This window comes from Syngnathus acus, chromosome 15 (genome assembly GCF_901709675.1).
Source record: "Syngnathus acus chromosome 15, fSynAcu1.2, whole genome shotgun sequence".
NCBI lineage: Eukaryota > Metazoa > Chordata > Actinopteri > Syngnathiformes > Syngnathidae > Syngnathus > Syngnathus acus.
Window position 1 is genome coordinate 9,139,868 of NC_051100.1, and position 20,783 is coordinate 9,160,650.

Sequence of the window (20,783 nt, forward strand, 5' to 3'; positions counted from 1 at the left end):
CATGAAAATGTTGACATATCTTGAATAGTTCACTCTACGATGCTTGATAATAAAATGCGATATTGCATGAGCAACCTGCAAGATGATGCCATTGAACCTTTTATACAAAAACCACATTTGAACTGCAGTTCAAGAAGCTGAAGAGAGAATACATGAGTCTGAATTAAACTTGCACCATTTACAAACCAAGGTTACTTGAACGTCTCAGACATTATAGCTTAGTATCAGCTAAAGTGAGTGACAGGATGTTAGAGTGGTCATAATGGTTTTCATTTACTATCTGTTTCTGCAGGCTGTAGCTAGACCGACGTAATTAATGGCGAGCGCTCAAGTGGTAAGCCACTCCGCCACAACTTCTCTGTACGTTTCTGAAATCGATACTTTAACAATATAGTTTTATTATTGCAGTCGCAATGATTGGTTAGTAGAATTATTAGGCAGATTTTTTGAGTTGAAACACAATACAAATTGGCTATCCAGAGTAAATAAAAACTCTGTTTCCATTAGGCAAAGTTTGGTGTGTAGCGTTAGGTTCATTTATTTATTGGTGTTCATCAACACCAGACAATAGCTTAGATGAAGCTGACTATTGCAAATGTCATAGTCAAATGTGCACGTCTGCAGTTGTGAGTGTTAATCAGTGATACAACTGCACATTCTACCCAATAAGCGCAACAAGCGCGAATTAGTGCTTTGTGAAGGGCAATCGTTAAATATTAAGAAATGACTGAGGACAGTACTGCCTTAAAATATCCTCCTGCCTTTACTGTATTTTCAAAGGAGTACAGTTATACACACACATGCCAACACACTGCTCCACATTCAAGGTCTCCATGCATCAACACGGGGTGCAGTAGTGTAAAATTGTGTTCAAAGAGAGTGGAGGAGCTGGTTGGAGTTTGATCAGTCTCCTGTCCTCTTCTGAACCAATGGGTCGACCCGCTCTCGCTTTATCACGGTGTGCCAGCCCACTGTTATCTACGCTACACTAAATCAATTAGCATGTCATTAAGATAGCTTTTTCCAGCACAGTAAGTGTGGAGGTGGAGCTGCACTTAGAGGCCATCATATCTGGGTATTAGGGTGTAGTGGATAAGTCTTGTATCGGCAGACTCTGTTGTGTACGGTAGCAGCTAGAATAGGGAGACCACAACTATATACAACTATATATCAAAGGAATTTTACATTTCCTAAATCAAATACCAAGTCTTGCTATGATTCATATGTGAAAATCATACACAGCCCAATACATAATGGTTCGCTTCATTTTGAGTGGCGATGCAATCTTCGACAATGTCCACAGCAATTCCAGTTATGACAAACAACTTTACAGCTAGTTTGTCATATCTGACAAGACTGATTCCATCGAAAATATAATTAGAAGTTTGAAAATGGAACACAATTCTCTTTGAAAATTTGAGTACTTTCACTAGCTATATGCACTGTATAAAATATTTCGACATGTAAAAATCCCCAGGTGATCTCCAGATAATACAAAACTGTTGTGTAATAATAATAATAATAATAGTAATAATAATAGTAATAGAAATAATAATAATAATAATAATACTTTATACATTGAAATAGATGCTTCAGATAGCAAGTCACAAGCATTTGGAAAAGATAAGAGATTAATGATTTAAAGTCAAACGTCCCTAAGATAGTACAATTCTGAATTTAAGGATGATTTCAGGATTCATACCTTCCTAACTGCTGTCATGCGTGACAATACCTCAGCTCATCTTGTGTGTGCAATGAACTTCAAACTTATCTTAATTGCTTTTTACAGTGCTCTTTTTCAGCATCAACTGAATAAAGTGGAGCCCCCAAAGCTGAAGGGCACGTTCAGTGATCCAATTCAGAATTTGACATACATTGACGAAACCATGACTCTATAGTTAGACAAAAATCTTGTATGCCTTCAGCATGTCACACGTATCATACCAACATCATGGGTCAGCCTCTGCAGAGAAACTGAGGATACAAGGGGTGTGGATTACGTTGGATCTCACAAAGCAATGTGCTCCAAGTTAGATGTTCCACTCTAGTGTAAATGACAAAGTAATAGTCATGCTGGCCATACTAAAAACAAAGTAAGTCTATACAGGAGTGTTGGTCAATGTAGCTCTAGGAGTTTTTGCATTCTCCAATATAAATAAGTTGCTTGGTTCAGGGTGATGGTCAGCAAACAAAACACTAAATGTCTTAAAATGAAGCCCTTCGATTTCAATCAACAAAAATCCGTGAAAGGTTAGCCTGTCCATGATGAATTTATAGCAATTTCACATACTGCAATCAGATAAACGAATCCTTTGAAAAGGCTTCTCAGTGGAATCTGTTTATCACAAAGAACAGTGCAAAATAACACGGAAAGTTCCGGCTTTATCTTGCTGCCTGGCAAATAATAATAGATGGAATTGAAGACTATAAAAGCACAGGCTGCGGGATGATTCCCTGTTACAATTCTTGTTTCATAGGAACACACAGTAATTCTGTTATTAAAAAAGCAACATGTTGGTCTTTGGACATGATGGAGAGATAAAAGCTTTAATACCCACAAAAGGAACTTTCACTCAAGGGTGCAATCAAATATCTTCCAGATGAATGTTGAAAATACGGTTACATTTTCTGTTTGTGATAAACTTTCTTCTTTTTTATCTTCTACAGAACACACATTTAAACACAGCCACTTTTCATCTACAGATAGCATGAAGTGCTACAAAGTTAAATTCAAGAAATAACTTTCAACAGCCCCCATTTGGTAATTGAATCCATATCGCCTTCAATCTATCCAAAAACCAATGCTAGTTTCATTTTGAAGTGCACACAGTGGAGGTCAGGGGAATCACAAAGCACACATCATGTTATTCAGAATGAGGCAGATCATAAAACCCTCAGATCATAAAAGCCATAAAACTTCCACGCTGCAGCCTTCGGCCAGTTCTCAATATATCACACTACTACATAACGTACTTTGGGTGTAGGGGAATATTAATTGGCAGACAAAATTAGGATAAGAAAAAAGTCAGACTATACATAACCTCTCTTACCAGAGATGTGTTTATTTCAAACTCTGTATCATATCCGGTTGCCAAATGTTCAACCCCGCTCGCAGTTGCTGATCAGACCACATGTGCCTCACGCTCCCAGTCACAGCAGAGAATTCAAAGGGGGTAGACGCTCACTTCAAAAGAGCCGCGCTGGCTTTGAATGTCATGCCAGTTGAACAAACCATCAGTGGGACGCAACAGCATCCTTGAGGCACGCGTGGGGATATGTGGCACCCACTGATGACATCCTTTGGGACATACTTCTCGAGATACAAGAGACGGACGGCAGTGGCATCAGGAGGAAATATAGATCCTAACCATCTTCCTTACTTTAATACATGGAAAGTGTAACTTTCACTAATAATTACTGACACATTGAATGTAATGTTTGACTTAAAGATATTCATTATAACTAAAACAATATATTTAAATATAAGTGACGTGCTGGGTCTATGTGCACATCTAACCTTGAAACCAATCCAATATGAATGTTGGGGATTTCTCTGCTTGTTCTATTCTATTTTTTTTTATACATTATTGTTGACTACAATGGGAAATACAGTAGAATACAACAAGTTTCTAAATTTTAATTTTGGCTCGTTCAATGGAAACCGAATCATATTGTTCAAGAAGAGTCAAAATGTAATTCTTGAATCAGATCCAAGGTAAATGATAGTAAATGAATAGAATTTCAACATTTGAACAGCTTTTTCCTAATACATTTTATGTGTTCCTAAATTCAGTTGTATGTTTTCAGAACACATACCAAGTACGAGTCCACTGTTTTTAGTTGTGTGACTTGGCAGGGTTAGGATCAATCTTGTTTTTATGAATTAAAAAACAGCGACAAACTCACACGTTGTACACATTTTGTGAGCAGTACTTAAGAGTACACAGTAAATGTTCACCTTGAACTGAACTCATCATGAATGGCCAGACCAGGTTTTAGCTGCTGGCTGTAAAGAACATTTTATAATCACACTAACCTTTTTGATCCTCAGACAACCTGAAGTAGGAACATTTTTAAAACATAGTGGCCGTTTTGTATGTACCTTTTTACTTTATTTCATGCAAAATTGGTTGCTATCAAAACCTCATTAGTTCACAGTGACAAATTAAGTTTCAGTTTGGTTCAAACTAGGAGCATGTGGACTGTTATTCAACCCTAAGCGGATACTTAATTTACACTATTGCTGTTTTTATGGCATCCACACTAATGCAGAGATGCAAGCGTTTTCTATCAATTTTATGTAATAGTTACAGACACAAAGATGAGTTCTTGCCATTTTTGATCTGCTACTTAATGCTTTGAATTTCTTAGACTGACTCAAGTGGGTGCAGTTCAACATGCATAATTTAATGGAATCACAGATCTGTATTAAAAAAAAATAATCAAAACAAAAATCGTGGGTTTAGTTTTCAGGATTGAAAAGGTGTTGCGTCTCCACTTAAAGCACAGTGGTTTTGCCATTTTTTCATTTAAGAATATAATTAAGATAATTAAAATATATATATTTTTATACAGCTATTTTATTAGGCTGCAATAATTTGCATACTGTACTTTAGGCGTTGAGGCATGTTTAAAAGCATACAAATGGCATATTAATATTTGAGGCAACATTTCAATTATTTTACCAACAGGTGTTTGGAGCACACACGGGTTGCCATTTTAGCATCGCTAAGGTGAAGCTGAAACGCGATAAACTTTTTATTTTTTTTATTTTTATTTTTTTTTAAGGCAAAGCTCACAATATAGTCTAATATAAGAAACCATCCATCTGCCTCAACTCACAATAAAAACCTCAATTCGATATAGCTGGCTCCATCTTGTCGAAACACAGACAACATCCTAAACTAATATTCTTTCACAAATAATATTGTATTTATTCACTTGGCATATGTCACAAATCATTTTTAAAGCCCCGGCATAGGTTTAAGATTAGATTCACTGCATATCTGGTGTTTGAAGAGACAAATGGTTCAAATATAAACGGATCATTTGGATACACACAGGAAAGCCGAGCACATCTTGTGGGTGCATTTACCAACAACAGAGTCCTTATTCAGAGAGAAAATTGTTCAACTTAAGTGTTTACAATTTCGCGATAAGTGGAATAGGGTAGCAGAGCTTATTAAGTCTTCATCAAGCTTTTAGTCAGTGATGGCAGCTGTGGGCATGTTGAGGTGTTTCATTAAAGAAATTGGACACCAGAGCGCAGGTTGCAAAATAACGTGTCAGATCCCATTTTTCATCAGCAAATTAAAGGTAATTAGACGGGAAAACAAGAAATACCTAAGGCCAGATGAGTCGTGGGTTGTCAATCACTGCATTTTACTTGAGAACCGTACCCCCATCCCACCCACAAATTCTATTCTATGTGCCATAGCAGAGATTGAGCGCCTTCATTCTTTCAACTATTGTGATCTGAAGAATCACTACTGCACTCAGGTCTCTCTAGATTAAAGGGTCTCTCTACACAGATGCTATTTATTCTTCCACAATGGAAGCCTGTTTGTGACATTGCTGCACTTTGGTGAGTGCATCTGTGTTAGAATGCTGGCAGAGGAGATAAACCCAAGGCTAATCAATCACAGTCTTCTCTACTTTTTCAATTCCAGTCTTGTCGAAGCAACGACACTGCAGGACAACAAAGTCTTTATGTAACTGCCTCCTTGGACTTCAAATACGTTGTGTTTGCATGCTGTCGTGCTAATATTATACAAATAGCTCACAAAATAGACGCGAGATGCACAAGCGCAGTGTGCAGACTAGAGAATTGAGCGGACTGTGCCACCCAAGTGTGTCAGATCCTCTGCCAGCCTATTGTGCAGATTTTAAGCCACAATAGCACAGCATTTCACCCCCCAAGTAGAAGCCTTATTGTCGGCATGAAATGAATTGTTTCTGAGAACAATGATGATATTAGCCCTTCAGCATAGAGTTTACTGAACTGCAGATGAACAAGCAGGTTAAGTTCTACTGCTCCATTCATGGATAATACCTATTCTTTCTCCTGGCCTATTGCACTTCTGCATACATCATACCCATGAGCAATGTTTTAGTTTGGACTCCTGGATTACATCTCCGTGCTTAATTTGTTAATGTGCCTGATAAAAGAAACATTTTCTATAACTAAATGGAGACAATCCGCAATGATGCATTCGCCTTTCTGAATAGCAACATACAGGCGCATATTTCTTGTGAACCAAAATGTAAATACCGTATTTTCCGCACTATAAAGCGCACCAGATTATAAGGCGCACCTTCAATGAATGGCCCATTTTAAAACTTTGTCCATATATAAGGCGCACCGGATTATAAGGCGCACCTTCAATGAATGGCCCATTTTAAAACTTTGTCCATATATAAATCCATATATTTGTACACGCCTGCTGTAGTGGCTCAATATCGGTCCATTTATAAGGCGCACCGGATTATAAGGCGCATTGTCGGCCTTTGAGAAAATTGGAGGTTTTTAGGTGCGCCTTATAGTGCGGAAAATACGGTACTCTTTAGAGTCACAATGTACAAATCGTTTATTAATATGTAAATGCTTATGGAAGTGCCAGACAGAGCTGGGCCTTATCCAAGCTGATTTTAGGTATGAGGTAGGGTACACTTTGGGTTGGTCCTTATTAAACTGCTGGGCACATATAGACAGTCTTCCATACACATTCTCACCTACAGTATGGCCAACTTAAAGTCCACAGTCAGCTTACGTAAAGCCTGCTCTTTACACTCACCACTATGCTTTGTGAAAAACTTACAACAGCATGTGAATGTTTTTCCCAGAAGCACCTTAGCGCAATCATCAGAAGATCTTGCCACACCTCAGTTGCAGACTAATCCAGCAGTGAGTAATATTTGAGTGATTCTTCACAGTATTTGTAACAATAGATGAGAGATGCTGGAGCGCATCGAGCAGTGCGTATAAAATGGACACCGGCAGTGACAGATGGAAGAATGTTACAGTGCTCAAATATGACCCTGGATGATGTAAATTGCTCACGGGTAAATGTTTGATGTCATATTTAATGCCCCTCTGACAACCAGTTCTTAACCATTTAGGGACAAATAAAAATAAAGCTAAAGAATTTGACCAGAAAACTAATCTAAACCATATCCTATGAATTCTTCATTTTTCTATGCTACTTATGCTGATTGAGTACCATGAGGAAACTCATTCTAACCTGGAGAGAGCGTGCAAATATGAAACATGAACAGCCAACCTCAGAAGTGTGAGATGAAACTGCTCCTTGCTTCAATGATATGTTGTATTGTATGGATACAAAATGAACTATTTAAAGTTACTGATGACTGACATTTCCCGGAATTAAAAAGGATCATTTAGTTACTTGATTCATTCAATTTCACAAGCTTTTCACTTGAGATAATGTTTACCAACCACGAGATGGCCATGGACCGTTCCCGGTGGAAGAAAGCCATATCGAGAACCCAGTCCAACCCAGCGGCGCCTGGAAAGCGGACTTTAAACCGATGATGAGGATGATGTACAATTTATTTAATAAGCATGAAAGGCTTATTCATGTCCAGGCCATTTAAGACCTCAGTAATTCATAACACAAAAACTCATCATAGATTTCCTCGGTTGTGTTTATACTATTGAGTTTGCTCATACTCCCTCAGCCAAGACCAATTAAAGAGTCAACAGACCATTTAAGGTCTGATTAGTCTCACACTGGCTTTTAATTTGATGAGGAATGCAGATCTAAAAAATGCTGGTTGATCAAGCGATGCAGATAGAAGACATGTCATCAAATACAAGGATGCGTGGAAATGAGTGTTTTGTGTCACTGAGGTGGTCTAATCATGCTCATTTGGAAGTGGTGGAGGATACAAAAATATGTCTTACTGTATTAGGATTCTCTTCGATCCAACTTTTAACTGTGTTCAGGGCAATGTCACTTGCAGGCTCATTGGGAAACCCTACGGAAGGAAGGAAACAATGTCAATAGCAGTATATACAAGATATTTACATGTACTATAAGGGTCAATAAAATCTACTAGAATATACAATGTGCTTTTTTCCATTTTGCATTCTACTCCATTGCATTGACTTCGTGACGGTTCTGTTTTCCAATTTTCTCGCCTCAAGGCCACATACCGTTATGACTAAAGCATTTGATTGTGATTGTATAAATTGTTGCCCGTTGTTCAACGCTGCATGTCAATCCGTGATAAGCTTAGTGCGACAACAAAATAATGATATGACAGCAATTGTTTTTCCTTTAGAGGAACTTCACAACACCACACAATCTATTAAGATTGTATTCTTTTACAAAGATCCCCAAATGTGAGTGCTCCAGTGTGTTACTTTAACAGGCTGCATGCACTGCAAAATGTAAAAATGATGGACACCACTTTAGTTAAAAGAGGTTTCTGTGCTTCAAATAGTGCTGTTTTGACCATGGACATTTTGTGGGAGCATTGTTCGCACAAAATGAAGTTCCAAGTACCAGAACTGAAAGTGAGTGGAACACAAAAGAAATCAATCGGTCCCCTAATTTTGAGGGAGCCAGCAACCACATATAATCCATGTTTTGTTTGAATTTACTCGCCCCGAGCGGATAGAAACCAGATCTTTCCAGCCTGGGTAACATTATATTCCGATTCAAGGAAAAACAAAGATGGTGCAGAGTTTTGTCACAGATCAAAACAGCTTGACTGCTTTTGTGAATGGTCTTATATCATTCAGATTCAGAAGCTTCAAAATGTGCATTGCTGAATAGACGATATGTTCCCATAATTATTGCTCATGGCATTTCAAAAATATCTTACAGGAGTGAAAAAGATCTTCCAGCACCTTCTCATTTGCCTGCACTTTTCTTACATGCTCCCTTTCAAAAAACCCAAGAACAGCCATCACAATTCATCTCATGTCAAATAAATCACACAGTATGTGCTAATTATTTCTTAATGTATGTACTTTGAATAAATCAGAACCATACCGTTTAGAAAACTAACTATAGCCGAAACTATATCCAGTGTAAAATGAGTTAAGGTCAACCAACCAGCATTGGCACTCTTCTATATAATAAGCCCTGAATAAAGCAGCAGAGATTGCTGAGGGCACTATCTTGCAGTAATGACATGGGTCAAGACCTCAATTTCAACCCAAATCAACCGGTACAAGGGCCATGCGACATTTGTAGCCGGTTGGCTATTGTTCGGGTCACTTTCTCAGATCTGTTTTTTCTTCCTAGGTCACAGCCATTGATATAACATTGTACGACCTATGAAACGGGTTTACAAGTGTTGCAAGGACATTTTAAGGTGCATGTGAAGAAAAACGGATAAGCGAAAGCAATCAGTCCTAACATTGCCTGAATGATGTCATCTCACACTCAAGAGTACGAGAGGTCAAAGTCAATAACTGTTGTGTAAAGTTTAGACACTCGACAGCAAAAATGAAACTACAATTCACACAACTCTCCACTGTCTGGCTAGTGATGTTTATCTTCCTTTTTGTTTTCCTCTCTTTATTTCCCTCTCTGCCTCGCAGGGAAACGCTGAGTTACACCAAGAGGAGCAAAATATGTTGCTGAGCTCATCTACAAGCAGGATGTGAGTAGCATACCAGCCAGTAGTGACAACATGTCAGCTCGGAGGCTGTATTAGGCTACGTGTTTGCAGCTAGTTCACTGAACGTTCAGTCCTTAGCAACTTGCAGGAACTCTGCGCTAAGAAACAAATCCAGCATGCCAAGTCATTTTGTAGGTTACCTAGCATGTACGTCGCAGAATGATAACCATTTCATATTTTCCATGTGAAATTACAATTCTCTACCGACATTTCAACCCACACTTGTTATGCAGTATTGGTGAACAGATGGAAGACAAAATAAATCTGTGGAAAAAAAGGAGAAGCAGCTGTCTAGGGAAAGGGTGTCATAAAAATAAGTACAGGAAAGGAAAGTGAATAAATGAGTGGTAAGGTCCACATTTGTGCTCACTATGTGATGCCTTATGAAAAATATTGTGAATTAGGATGAGATATGCTGAATGTATCGCAACCATAATAGAACATCTGGTCACCAGCAATGGGCAAACAGTATTGGGTACATTGAATCAATTCAGTGCATGCGTTTCTTCAAGGCTTTTTATTGGTTAGTTAATTATGTTGCACACATCAGGCATAATATAATAAATGAAGTACCGGGTTCCTTCAGTAAAATAGCTCACATATTTCACACACACCTGCATGATACAATTTTGATACATTAGTAAGGCTGCAAAGGGGCTGATCACTTCCAGAAAATTTCAATGACAAGCACAGTTGGAGTAATTACGATTTGACAAGTTATAGGAATTACATCTAATTTGGTGCAAGATATAATCAAATAGACAGGCAGCCTTTAGGGTTGGTGGTAAGCACAACTGCCTTACTGACAGGTTATTTTAGGTTTCTATCTCATTTGGAACATGAGTTTGCACATTACTCCCATACACCTGCATGGGCTTTGAGGATACACTGATTTCATCTAACAACCCTGAAAGATGCTTCAATGGTTATTAATGATTTCTATTTCTTGTCTAGTGGTGTGAATGTGAGTATGAATTGTTCTCTGTTTATGTGTTCTGTGACTGACAAACAGGAAAACAGTCCACTTGCTAGGACATCACTTCACATGGCACACTACATTTTGGTAAAACTGGGATGTTGGCAGTAGTGCAAGCGTAGCATTATAATATTGTGCAAACACAACAAACTCATTTCCTATCACTATAAAAGATTTATATTACTGCTTCTCCTTTGACTCTTTGTGGAGTGTGGAGATTTCAGTGAAAGCTAATCTGTCAGGAGGTGGAGAGCTGGCGTCAGGTGCAGTGATGGTGGGCCCTCTAGGACCCTCTCTGCACTGCTTGGATCGGTTCTGTTCTATGTTGGGAATATGGCCGGCTCAGGGAGATTTGTCTTCGTGAGGCGCACTGATGGGATATGTGTCGTCTAGTGGCGCTGATGAGGACTCAGGTGGTACAATGTTATTTCTGCTGAAGGCTCCTCTACTTCATCACAAAGCACAGCAAAGAGATGGTGTGTGTGCGTGTGCGTGTGTGAGTGTGTGTGTGTGTATGTGTGTGTGTGAGATAGAGGGGGGGGTTAGGACATGCATTTTGTTAAAGAGATACTGAGGCAAAATTTGCTTGTATAGTATTTTCATAATATAGTACAACCCGTGACATGAAATTAGATTATGTAGTAGATTATGGAAGAAGTGTTTATAACAAATATGTATTTCTAATGTGTCAATTTAGCACAGCTTTAACTTTTCATGAAGCACTTTCACACCAGTTGGCAACAATTAAAAACACAATCAAATTAATTAGAAAGATTACTGAGTGTCTCCATTTAAAAATCCACATATTTTTAGCTTAGAAAAATATGGGTATTTAAGGTCTGGCGTTAATACTGAACATTTTGAGGCCGTCATTTATTCATTATTAATTATTTTAAAATAGATTAGATTGGATCATAATAACACACTGGTGTAATCTGGAGGTTAAAATTGTCAGTGATAATTAATCTTAAACCATATCATTTGCAGTTTACATTTTGTGCTCTTCATAATGTGAAAAGAACATAGTAGGATACAAACTTGACAAACTGGAACACAGGAGAAAACAAATCGATTCAAAAATTCCTACTGGTGTTACACTTCCTGTATCTACTGACTTAACTTTCACAGAAAATGTATAGAGCTGTGTTTTGTCTTTTGTAAAAAGAAATGACAAGGTGCTGCTCCACCACCTAATAAAGTGAGAGCAAGTTTGTTAAGACAAATGCAAGCCTGTCCAATGAAATATTCTCATGCATCACATGCATACTATATAGCTACGGGTATTGATACACTGCAGTAAGTACACCGCCTTTGCGATTCTGCGAAGGGGTTATGCTGCAACCTGCTTTTTAAATATCCCGTTGAGGAGTAGAAAAAAATATCTGAGTGAGTGTGTCTCACTGGTATGCTCTTGTTGAATTCTACACAAAACAAACAAAATAATATTTTGACAGTTCCAGCCTTAAAGAAGAGTGTGTTATCAGGCTCTTTCTCACTCCCTAAAGTTGGAGTTGGCCAAGGTCTTAACATGCTACTCATTTTCTACAAGGAAGCACCTAATCTTGCAGAAAGCAAAGTAAAAAAAAAACAAAAAAAAACAGAGAACATTAAAGAGAAGCAGCTTAAATGAGTGTTGAAATTAACTGAAGATCAAAGTATTGGGTGGTTCACATTAATTGAAACTCATGTTGATCATTTTTTCACTGTCCGAGGGGAGCCACTCAGTCCCACGCTTTGGTGTAGATTTCACAGGACGATTCCATTATAATAAAAACATTAATAAAATATTAAGATTAGCATGGATGAAGGCTTCATAGCTTAAGTCGGCACGATGTCAAGTGGAAAAGGAAAGGGACGTTTTGTGTGACTATTAGGGCCCTCAGGACAGATGAGGTGACCGGGGGTGGAGGACAGAGAAGTGCCGCAGAACTCCAAACACCAATATGTGGATGTCAAATAGCCCTGAGCTGCTTTCAGCGCTACCACTGGCACATAGAAGGCTCTGACCATGACCGACTTTGTAGGCCACAGAAGGAGAAAGAGACAAAAAGCGGTGGAAGCATGTTAAGGTATATGTGAGGGAGACGGACAGAAAAAAAAAGTAGGTAGAAAGAGATCAGATTTTTTGGCACGAGCCATGTTAAGGTGATGCCCTGCTTTGTCCTACATGCTAAAATTAACAACTCCTTTTAAGAAACATTCAGAGTGGACAAGATGTACAGTACAAATTACAAGCACACCTACATTACATTTTCAACTTTTGTTCATATTTTAAAACTGTCTCAGTTGTGTTAACGTGTCTGAAAATACCGCTTGGATCAATAATTACACACACTTTATACACTATTTTTCACATTTGTTGAAATTAGCCTGTTTTGAGGGGGTGAAAGTGAATGACTGCAGAGTCAGCACTGCCCCACAAAGTAACCTAGTTGCACTTTCAATTAGTGTGCAGATATCTGTTCTTTATGTGTTATTGCAAAATACATTTGTCTAATTAAGTACGCTTTTTTCAGAGGCTAACACTAGAGGCTAATGCTAATCTGTGCAGCCAATGGAACTCATTGCAGCTGTGCTTACCTCTTGGATTTGTCGTTAAGTGTTTCAGACAGTGAAGTCTGGCCATGGCTTGAAAATAACAGATCTTTGTTCAGCTTTGGTGGCCATGTCATGGGTATAAAATTCTCAGAGTGGGAGTGTTTACAATGTAAATTAGCTTGAAGATTTCATAAGAGCCATTTTCTATGGTGCTTGTCCAAAGTAGTTTCACAGGTGATCTGGTGTGTGTGTCCCAGCTGATTTTGAATGAGAGGTACGCTATACCCATAAATTCCGAAGAGCACGCTTACATACACATATTAAACAATAGTCAGATCCAAGAGGATTTACTTGATTATTTCAGACGTGATGGGTGGGGGCCAGCAGAGAGCATAAAAGCAATTAAAAAGTCAATTTTCCATAACATTTCCCTTTTGATGCGTGAGAATACCCTTCATCCTTTGATGTGAGGTGAGCAAGGTGTTTTTGGCACATAAGCAAAAGCATCCGACTCCTACCATTTCCATAAAGGACACACTACAGACGCACTTAAAACCCTTTTCATCGGCGCCCTACAGTACTTTTATGTTGCAATTGTTACAGTACCTCTTTTTTCGGGGGTATTTCCATTAAAAAGGCCATGCACTCTTTTGTTTGAGTAACAGTCACAGTTTATATGACCTACTGTAGTCTTCTGATTGGTTGCATCAGTGCCTACCGGATGTACTTGTCACATCCTGTGGTGCACAAGCCAACATATACCGATCTAAAATAGAATGTACCACTTGCTGGAAAGTGACTTTAGATACATCTGTGCATTTACAACCCTGGGTAAGCACACTGTCGTAAAGTTTTGACAGTAGTGAACCTGCCTGGCCATCGCCGGCGACAAAAGACAAGATAACAATGTTGAAAGATAAGGTATCATAAATGTCTCCAAGCTTCCTTAATCCTAAAGGAATGACTACTGCTGTAGTGATGTTGGGTTGGAGAAAAGAACCCTTAGCGCTAAACACTTTTGATCTGGACAGATCTGGAGAATGGCAGCATGGACAATCCATTTCAGTTTGGGTGGATTATACCTGCATATCTCACAGGGGCATCAGTCAGTGGTACATCTCCACAACGGTGCTCATACTAAGTGGAGGGTGAACAGTAAATAGTAATCTATATACTGTATCTGATGAGCAATAGCATAGCTGCAGTGAGGTTAGCACACTGCTTCAACTGGTTTCGAAATGTGGTGTGCCATGCCACTAAAACAATACAGAACAGGAACAGCACAAATAAGGAAAATGACCTCTCTAAGTATAAGCATCTGACTTTTGGCACTTATCTTGTGAGACATTAAGCGCCTCAACTTTGGAGGAATAATCCATTTAATGTCAGGCCACATGGCTGTGATTGATGTACAAAAAGGAGTAACACTTAATAACCTCTATCATGCTAGGTGACCCTGTGGCCCACAGTGGGTACCGGTTTGTTTACGGGTGGCACTTCCAACCCACTGTCCATGCTGAAATTCTGTTGTGGTTAATGGGCCTGATTGAGGGATTAGACTGTCAGCGCAGTGTGAGCCCTCATTTTTCTTCCTATGTGTGGAAGGTACCCCCTGTGCCCCACTGCTACATTCAAACTTCCTGCTCTGCCATAATCTGTCAATGGTGACTGGAATGTAGAGGCGTGAGAGACAGTGTCAATTAGCATCAGCTTTTCTGACGAATCTGTCTTTCCTAACACAAAAGACCTTGGGAAACCTGTTCCTGATTGCTTTCTGTCACACAGTGTTAAGAGTAGTGGATATGATTTCTGACTGACGCTCAAGTAAGATAGCATTTATGCTTGACCAACATACGGTACAGTATGGGTAAAATTATACATTTTAACAGGGCAAGGGATACACATAGCTTCCAAAGAGAGACAGGTCCACAAGTTCTATAGATAAAGCAGTTCATGTTTATCTTCCCTGGAGGTTTGACTCTCTTCTCTCATCAGATGACTTTTTCCCCTTTCCCAAAGATTTTTGTTTACTCTATTTTGTGAGCTGAGTTTTTCCGCCATATCACATAACCGAGACAAGCGCGTTGACAGTGGCAAAGGCAAGATGCACCTGATTTTAAAAGTCTTTCACTCTCTGACAATCAACAGGGTATGTTTTGCTCAGCTGCTATGTGATCCAGTGGTTGGAGACCACTGCCATAAAGCCTGCTAAAAAAATGGTCAGGGAGCAGAGAGAAAATGCATGAACAAAAGAATACTACACTTGAGATGGTTCCTTTTACAAAAATCCATCCTCTATTTGCCCTCTGCTGCATTTGGATCTTCATCCTTAATCAGCTGCATTGTTCTGTGGAGACGCAGTTATGGGAAGTGCTAAGCTGTTTATTTATTGAACAGGCTTTAATACCTCCCCTTCAGCAGCACGCTTGGCTCGGCATTGCCATGTACTTTGAAGTAAGAGCGTCTGGCAGCGTGCTATGACGGGCCCCCACTGGCAGTGCAGCACTCGACACTACAATAAACACAGTGAACTGCAAAAAAGCTATGCCCTTACCAGCAGCATACAGTAATAAGAAATATCAAACCGTTGCATTAAAACAGATGTTTAACAGCAAAAAAAACTGCAAGTGATCAAGCTCTTTTGTTCATATTAATTTCTAAAACAAATTTCACAACAGTGAATGCCGTTATGATGTGTGCAATAGAGTCAAAAGGTTCCCAATTCAAAACTCAGCTCAGGCCATCCTGTGTAGCGCAAGAAGCTGATGGCGTTACTTTAGCAGGCACCAAGTACCCAAGTACTCATATTTTTGATAAACTAAGACATACAAATACAAAATACAAGCAAAAAAGTTAACACCAAGAAAGAAAAAGCTGAGGAAGTTTTTGTGTTCGCTTACCATTCTGGCATTGTGAAAGGTATCTAAGCTGTACAACAAAGCTGAAAATCAACTCCACAAGTCATCCGTGACCAAAGTTGCAGGAGCAGAGCAACTAAGATATCATGGACTCATCCTAGCTCTCAAAAGTACTTTTTCACCTGCCAAAAATCAGATCAATTGCACAAGTGCATTACAGATTCAGACTACTACTCGTCCACCTTCCTTTTGGGATGCCTCATGGATAATCAATAAGGGCTTGATCTGGAGAAATACTTGGCCAATCCATCATTTTTTTACTTGAGCTTCTTTTGCAAGGCAGTGGTTGTGTTGCTTGAGCTCTAATAATGTTAGAATTCTGTCTCAGAACATGACACTCCCACCACCATGCTTGACTCTACGCAAGACACACATGCACAACACCATCTGAACCAAATAACCACAGGACCACAGCAATAATTCTCCTATGAGAGGTCTGTGCCATGAGATGCTATATTAAAATTCCAGAGTCCAGTATTAGAGAGTTTGACAACAGCAACAGCAAATTTAACACATTTGCTCCCCATTCACACGCGAGACTAATGAGTCACATAACACCGGGGAGGGAAAATGGCAAATCCGACCCAATTTGGACTGTTTCACTTTGGGGTGTGTTCACTTTTTTACTATATCTCAAATATCACACAACAGTCTCCATCTTTTTTTTTAATCTTTTTTTTTATTTTGCTAATGTGTTCTTGTTTTTGAACTGTTGCTCACTGAGGCATTACTGCTGCCGTAAATGTTTCAAATGATACCTTGAGGGAACAGTAGTTACACCACAGGTACATTATGTTCTGCTAATAAAGTGTTGTAGAATGACTGTGCTAACAATCACAAACCCCATATCCTTTTTAAAAGGTACTAGCGGTCACACTGGTTTTATTGAAACCTTGAGAAAAGCAAGCATTTTGAAAAATGGCACCTTGGTCATATGAAATTAATCATATTGAGTCAGTAGAACTATCTTTATGAAAGCACTTTGCAGAAGAATGACACATTTTGTAATAAAAATAAATGTTACAAATGCATTCAATAATGTTTCATAATGTGTGCACATTAGCGTGTTGAACCTCTTGTAAAAGAAATCTAACATAAAATCCATAAAATAATAAATAATGACGTTCTTACCATAGATTCCTGTGGAAATACACGGGAAGGCCTGTGAAACAAGTCAGAAGAAACATAGGTCAAAGCATATTCATTGCATGATACAAATTCAGCAAAGCCACTCTGACTTCTACTGATAATCTTCTGTGGAATTCCAAAATCCCAAAGAAAAACGTGACCATGTTTTTACATATAAATGTTTCCTCGTAAGCAAAACAGAGATGGCTCCATTTATATTTGTTTCCCTTCTCTAAATAGTGACCACACTGTAATAGTTCTTTCTTGGTAGCACTTTGGAGCAGACAAATTATTCAAGCAAGGCCTTATGGCTTAAAATAGTTCCATTATTCTTTACTTGTGTCGGCAAATATATTATGATACATAGGCCTTGCTCTGAGCGTCCTTATTTCACATTTATCTTTTTAAATATATTAATAAACAGGGAAGAGATTTTTTTTTTTCTTTTTCAAAGGTTCCATTTGTTCTCAAAAGCAGCTGAAGTTGTGTTTTGTTTCTGCATTCTTCATAATGAACCACCAAAACGTTAATAAATAACACACCGATAAGAAATGTCACTACCATCTAACTAATGGATTAATATTACAAGCAGTAATACACTACCATAATAAATATATTATTCCAATACTGAGCAAAAACGGCTACGGTTTGGTTTTGCTTTTAAAATGATACCAATTACAAAACAGATATAGTAATACTCGAAATATGTGTGAATACATTTTATGCAAAGATCAGGCAGGAGATTGTTTATCAATGTTGAAAAGCTATGAAAGTCAGTTTTGGTTAAGGGTGTATTTTGGTATATAAAAAGACTAACAGTTTTTCGTTTCTGTACAGAGAGCGTTAAAAACTATTTTCTGTCATTGGCCTCTTCTAGACAAAATAAATCTTAATTATTTTTTCAAGATCTGAGCAAATTAGTTCAACTGTACAAAATAGACATTTTTAAAATAGAAAAAAAAATAAAAAATAAAAGCAGTATACTCGCAACATGAAGAATGGTTGTTAATATAAAACAAGCATAAAAATAAATAATAATAAAAAAGTATTTACAATGAAACAAAGTACACTTCAGAGTTGTATATGTCTTAACCAAAATATGACATTTACTATGACAATTGCTAAATTATAACACAGCTTTCTAGCCACATTTAATTATTAAAGTAAAACAATCAAACAGTAAAGATTACTTGTTGTAACCTGATGAGAAATTGAGCAAGAAAAATATTAAATAGATTTCTTTTAAATATTTTCTCCAATTTGAAAGCCCATAGGTCAATTTGATGTTCTTTTAAGCCAAGAGGGATGTGCTTCAGTTTGTATCCATATTTACCAGTTCTCAGGTTCCACCTGTCAATGTTCATTTTTCTTCTGTAGGGAGATTTAAATCTTTTAAAGTAGCTTTGACCTTTCCAGGTGACCGTCTGACTCTGACGCAAATAACAGATGATGAAGCATGACCATTGTTTTAATGTGGTGCCAAGCTCAGTCTGTGGCTTTTGTGCAAATATTTTGCAAATTAGATACACTATTTATCTGAAAAACAGAAACTATCAGAACTATATAAAAAAACAAACAAAAAAAAACAGAATAGAGGGTGCATATTTAATGTTAGAGTTTGAGATGACATTCTATTTACTGAAAGTGGTGAACTTTTAGTACTTTAGGATAATCCAACTTTACAATTCATGTATTTGCAATCTTAACTGTATTTGCCTGAAGCCCAAATAAATTCTCGGCCAGCTGTGTCAATGTGTCAATGTTGCTAATAATTGTTTCCTAACATGAATAGCAATGACATATTTGTATGCATAAAAATAAAAAGCACAGCTAAAATATATTATTAGTTTCTGGCAAAGAAATACAGCATGTAATGCGAAGTACAATATCACAATTCTACGCCATATGATCCAAGGAATGTCAAAGTTAACGCACCGCCCCGCATCAGAACATACCCGATAATTCCAAGATTCATGCTATTCAGTAGAGTGAGCTAAGTAAAGCATCACCAACTTTTCTGTATTTTTATGAAACAACAATGCATGGTACAGTTCTTAGCAAACACACCTGTAGATATGCTTACACTGTGTGAAGGTCCAGAGTTAATTAGAACAGGCAGCAGTATATAGACAGTCATGACCTATGATTCTTGCTTCGGGTTATTATTTCTATCTGTGGCTGCTCATTAGAAGTGAGTCAGCATGTCGGCCCGTGTTGGCATGAAGCTGCGCCTGACATGTTACCTTGTTGATGATTCTCTTTGCTTAGGGAGTGCTCAGAAATTGGTCACTTGGGAAATTATTCTGTTTCCGAGGCTCCTCCCGAATCTATCACATCATTTTAAAGTGGAACACCTTTCCTCTCAGCATTTCTGCACACTTATTTAGCTCGCAGTGCATGAAAAATGACAAAAGACAGGTACTGTGATTAGTGTAAACATGACTTCAGTTGTGTTCCCAATATTTTATTTTATTCCATTGTTTTACCATTATTTTACCCTTTGAGACTAGATGTATTCTGCGGATGAGAGCTGTCATATAAATTCATATCTTTCACTCTAACAGATTGCATATATCTTTCTGAGAGGTGAAAAGATACATCCTAAGTATCTTGGGACAATTGCACATATTTATATGCATAATATCGTGCATTTTGTCTAATTAACTGGTTTATTGATTGATTTCACTGTATGACCAGCTTTACACAGACTTTTATCATACAACAAAGTATCTCTAGGGCCACTATCACTATGGGACTCTGCGACTTCCAGTCATTTGATTAGCAGCAGGACAGAACCGTATCATGGCTCAACCTCAGGCAAAGTGCAACAGTCCGGCTGTAGTGAACACCTTCATATGAATGAATGGGAACAAGATACTGCAAATTAGCGATGAGAAGGCAGGGTAAGTGCAGAAAGCCTTTCATGAACATAGCGACTTCTGTTGCAGGAATGCCTCGTCTTGGCTCGGCTGGCTGAACAAATAGAACTAGAACCAGGCTGCTCCGCCAGCGGCTTAAAGCCTTCGAGCTTGTTTGCTGATGAAAGGTATGATTATAAATCAAAGCAACAGTGTGCTCTTGTGATTACATATTTGATATCAACTAATGATGTCACATGGCAGTTAATGCATTTTAAAAAAAATCTATATAAAATGCAAAAATGCACACATGATGTAATGTGTCCTTTTAAGAATTTGATTGGAAGCCAATTTTCAAAATGTCATTGCTGTAAGTTGTAAAAATCTTATTGGGCAGTATATAGAGGTTAACAGGAGATTTTTTAAAGCTTTGAACTTTACAATTACTGAGGTTTCCACATTGACATGATTACAATAGTCGAGTGACATATTTATTGTATTTGTCACAAGAAGAGGGCAGGATCGAAAAAAATGGATGAAATACTTGCAGGACCGAAGCAAATAAAGAATGTTAATTTACGTAATCCAAACCAAATGCTTGATTAGAACCACAACATTCACATCTGAGAAATAGAACTCAATATGCCTCCAGGCCACTGTGACTATTCCAATGAGTGCTGCATGTAAATGCAGAATGTCATTGGCATGTAG

The 20,783-nt window shown here is 38.1% G+C and overlaps 1 protein-coding gene across 6 annotated transcripts in view; it reads right to left on the reverse strand.

Annotated features, from left to right (window-relative positions):
• Positions 1-20,783, reverse strand: part of macrod2 (mono-ADP ribosylhydrolase 2) — a 274,895-nt gene that overhangs the window by 65,784 nt on the left and 188,328 nt on the right. For all 6 annotated transcript variants that reach the window (XM_037271888.1, XM_037271887.1, XM_037271891.1 and 3 more), the window contains 2 exons: positions 17,218-17,248; positions 7,925-7,998 (listed from right to left, as the gene is read on the reverse strand). In XM_037271888.1, coding sequence (XP_037127783.1) covers positions 7,925-7,998; positions 17,218-17,248 — 105 coding nt within the window. The remainder of the gene's footprint in view (positions 1-7,924; positions 7,999-17,217; positions 17,249-20,783) is intronic.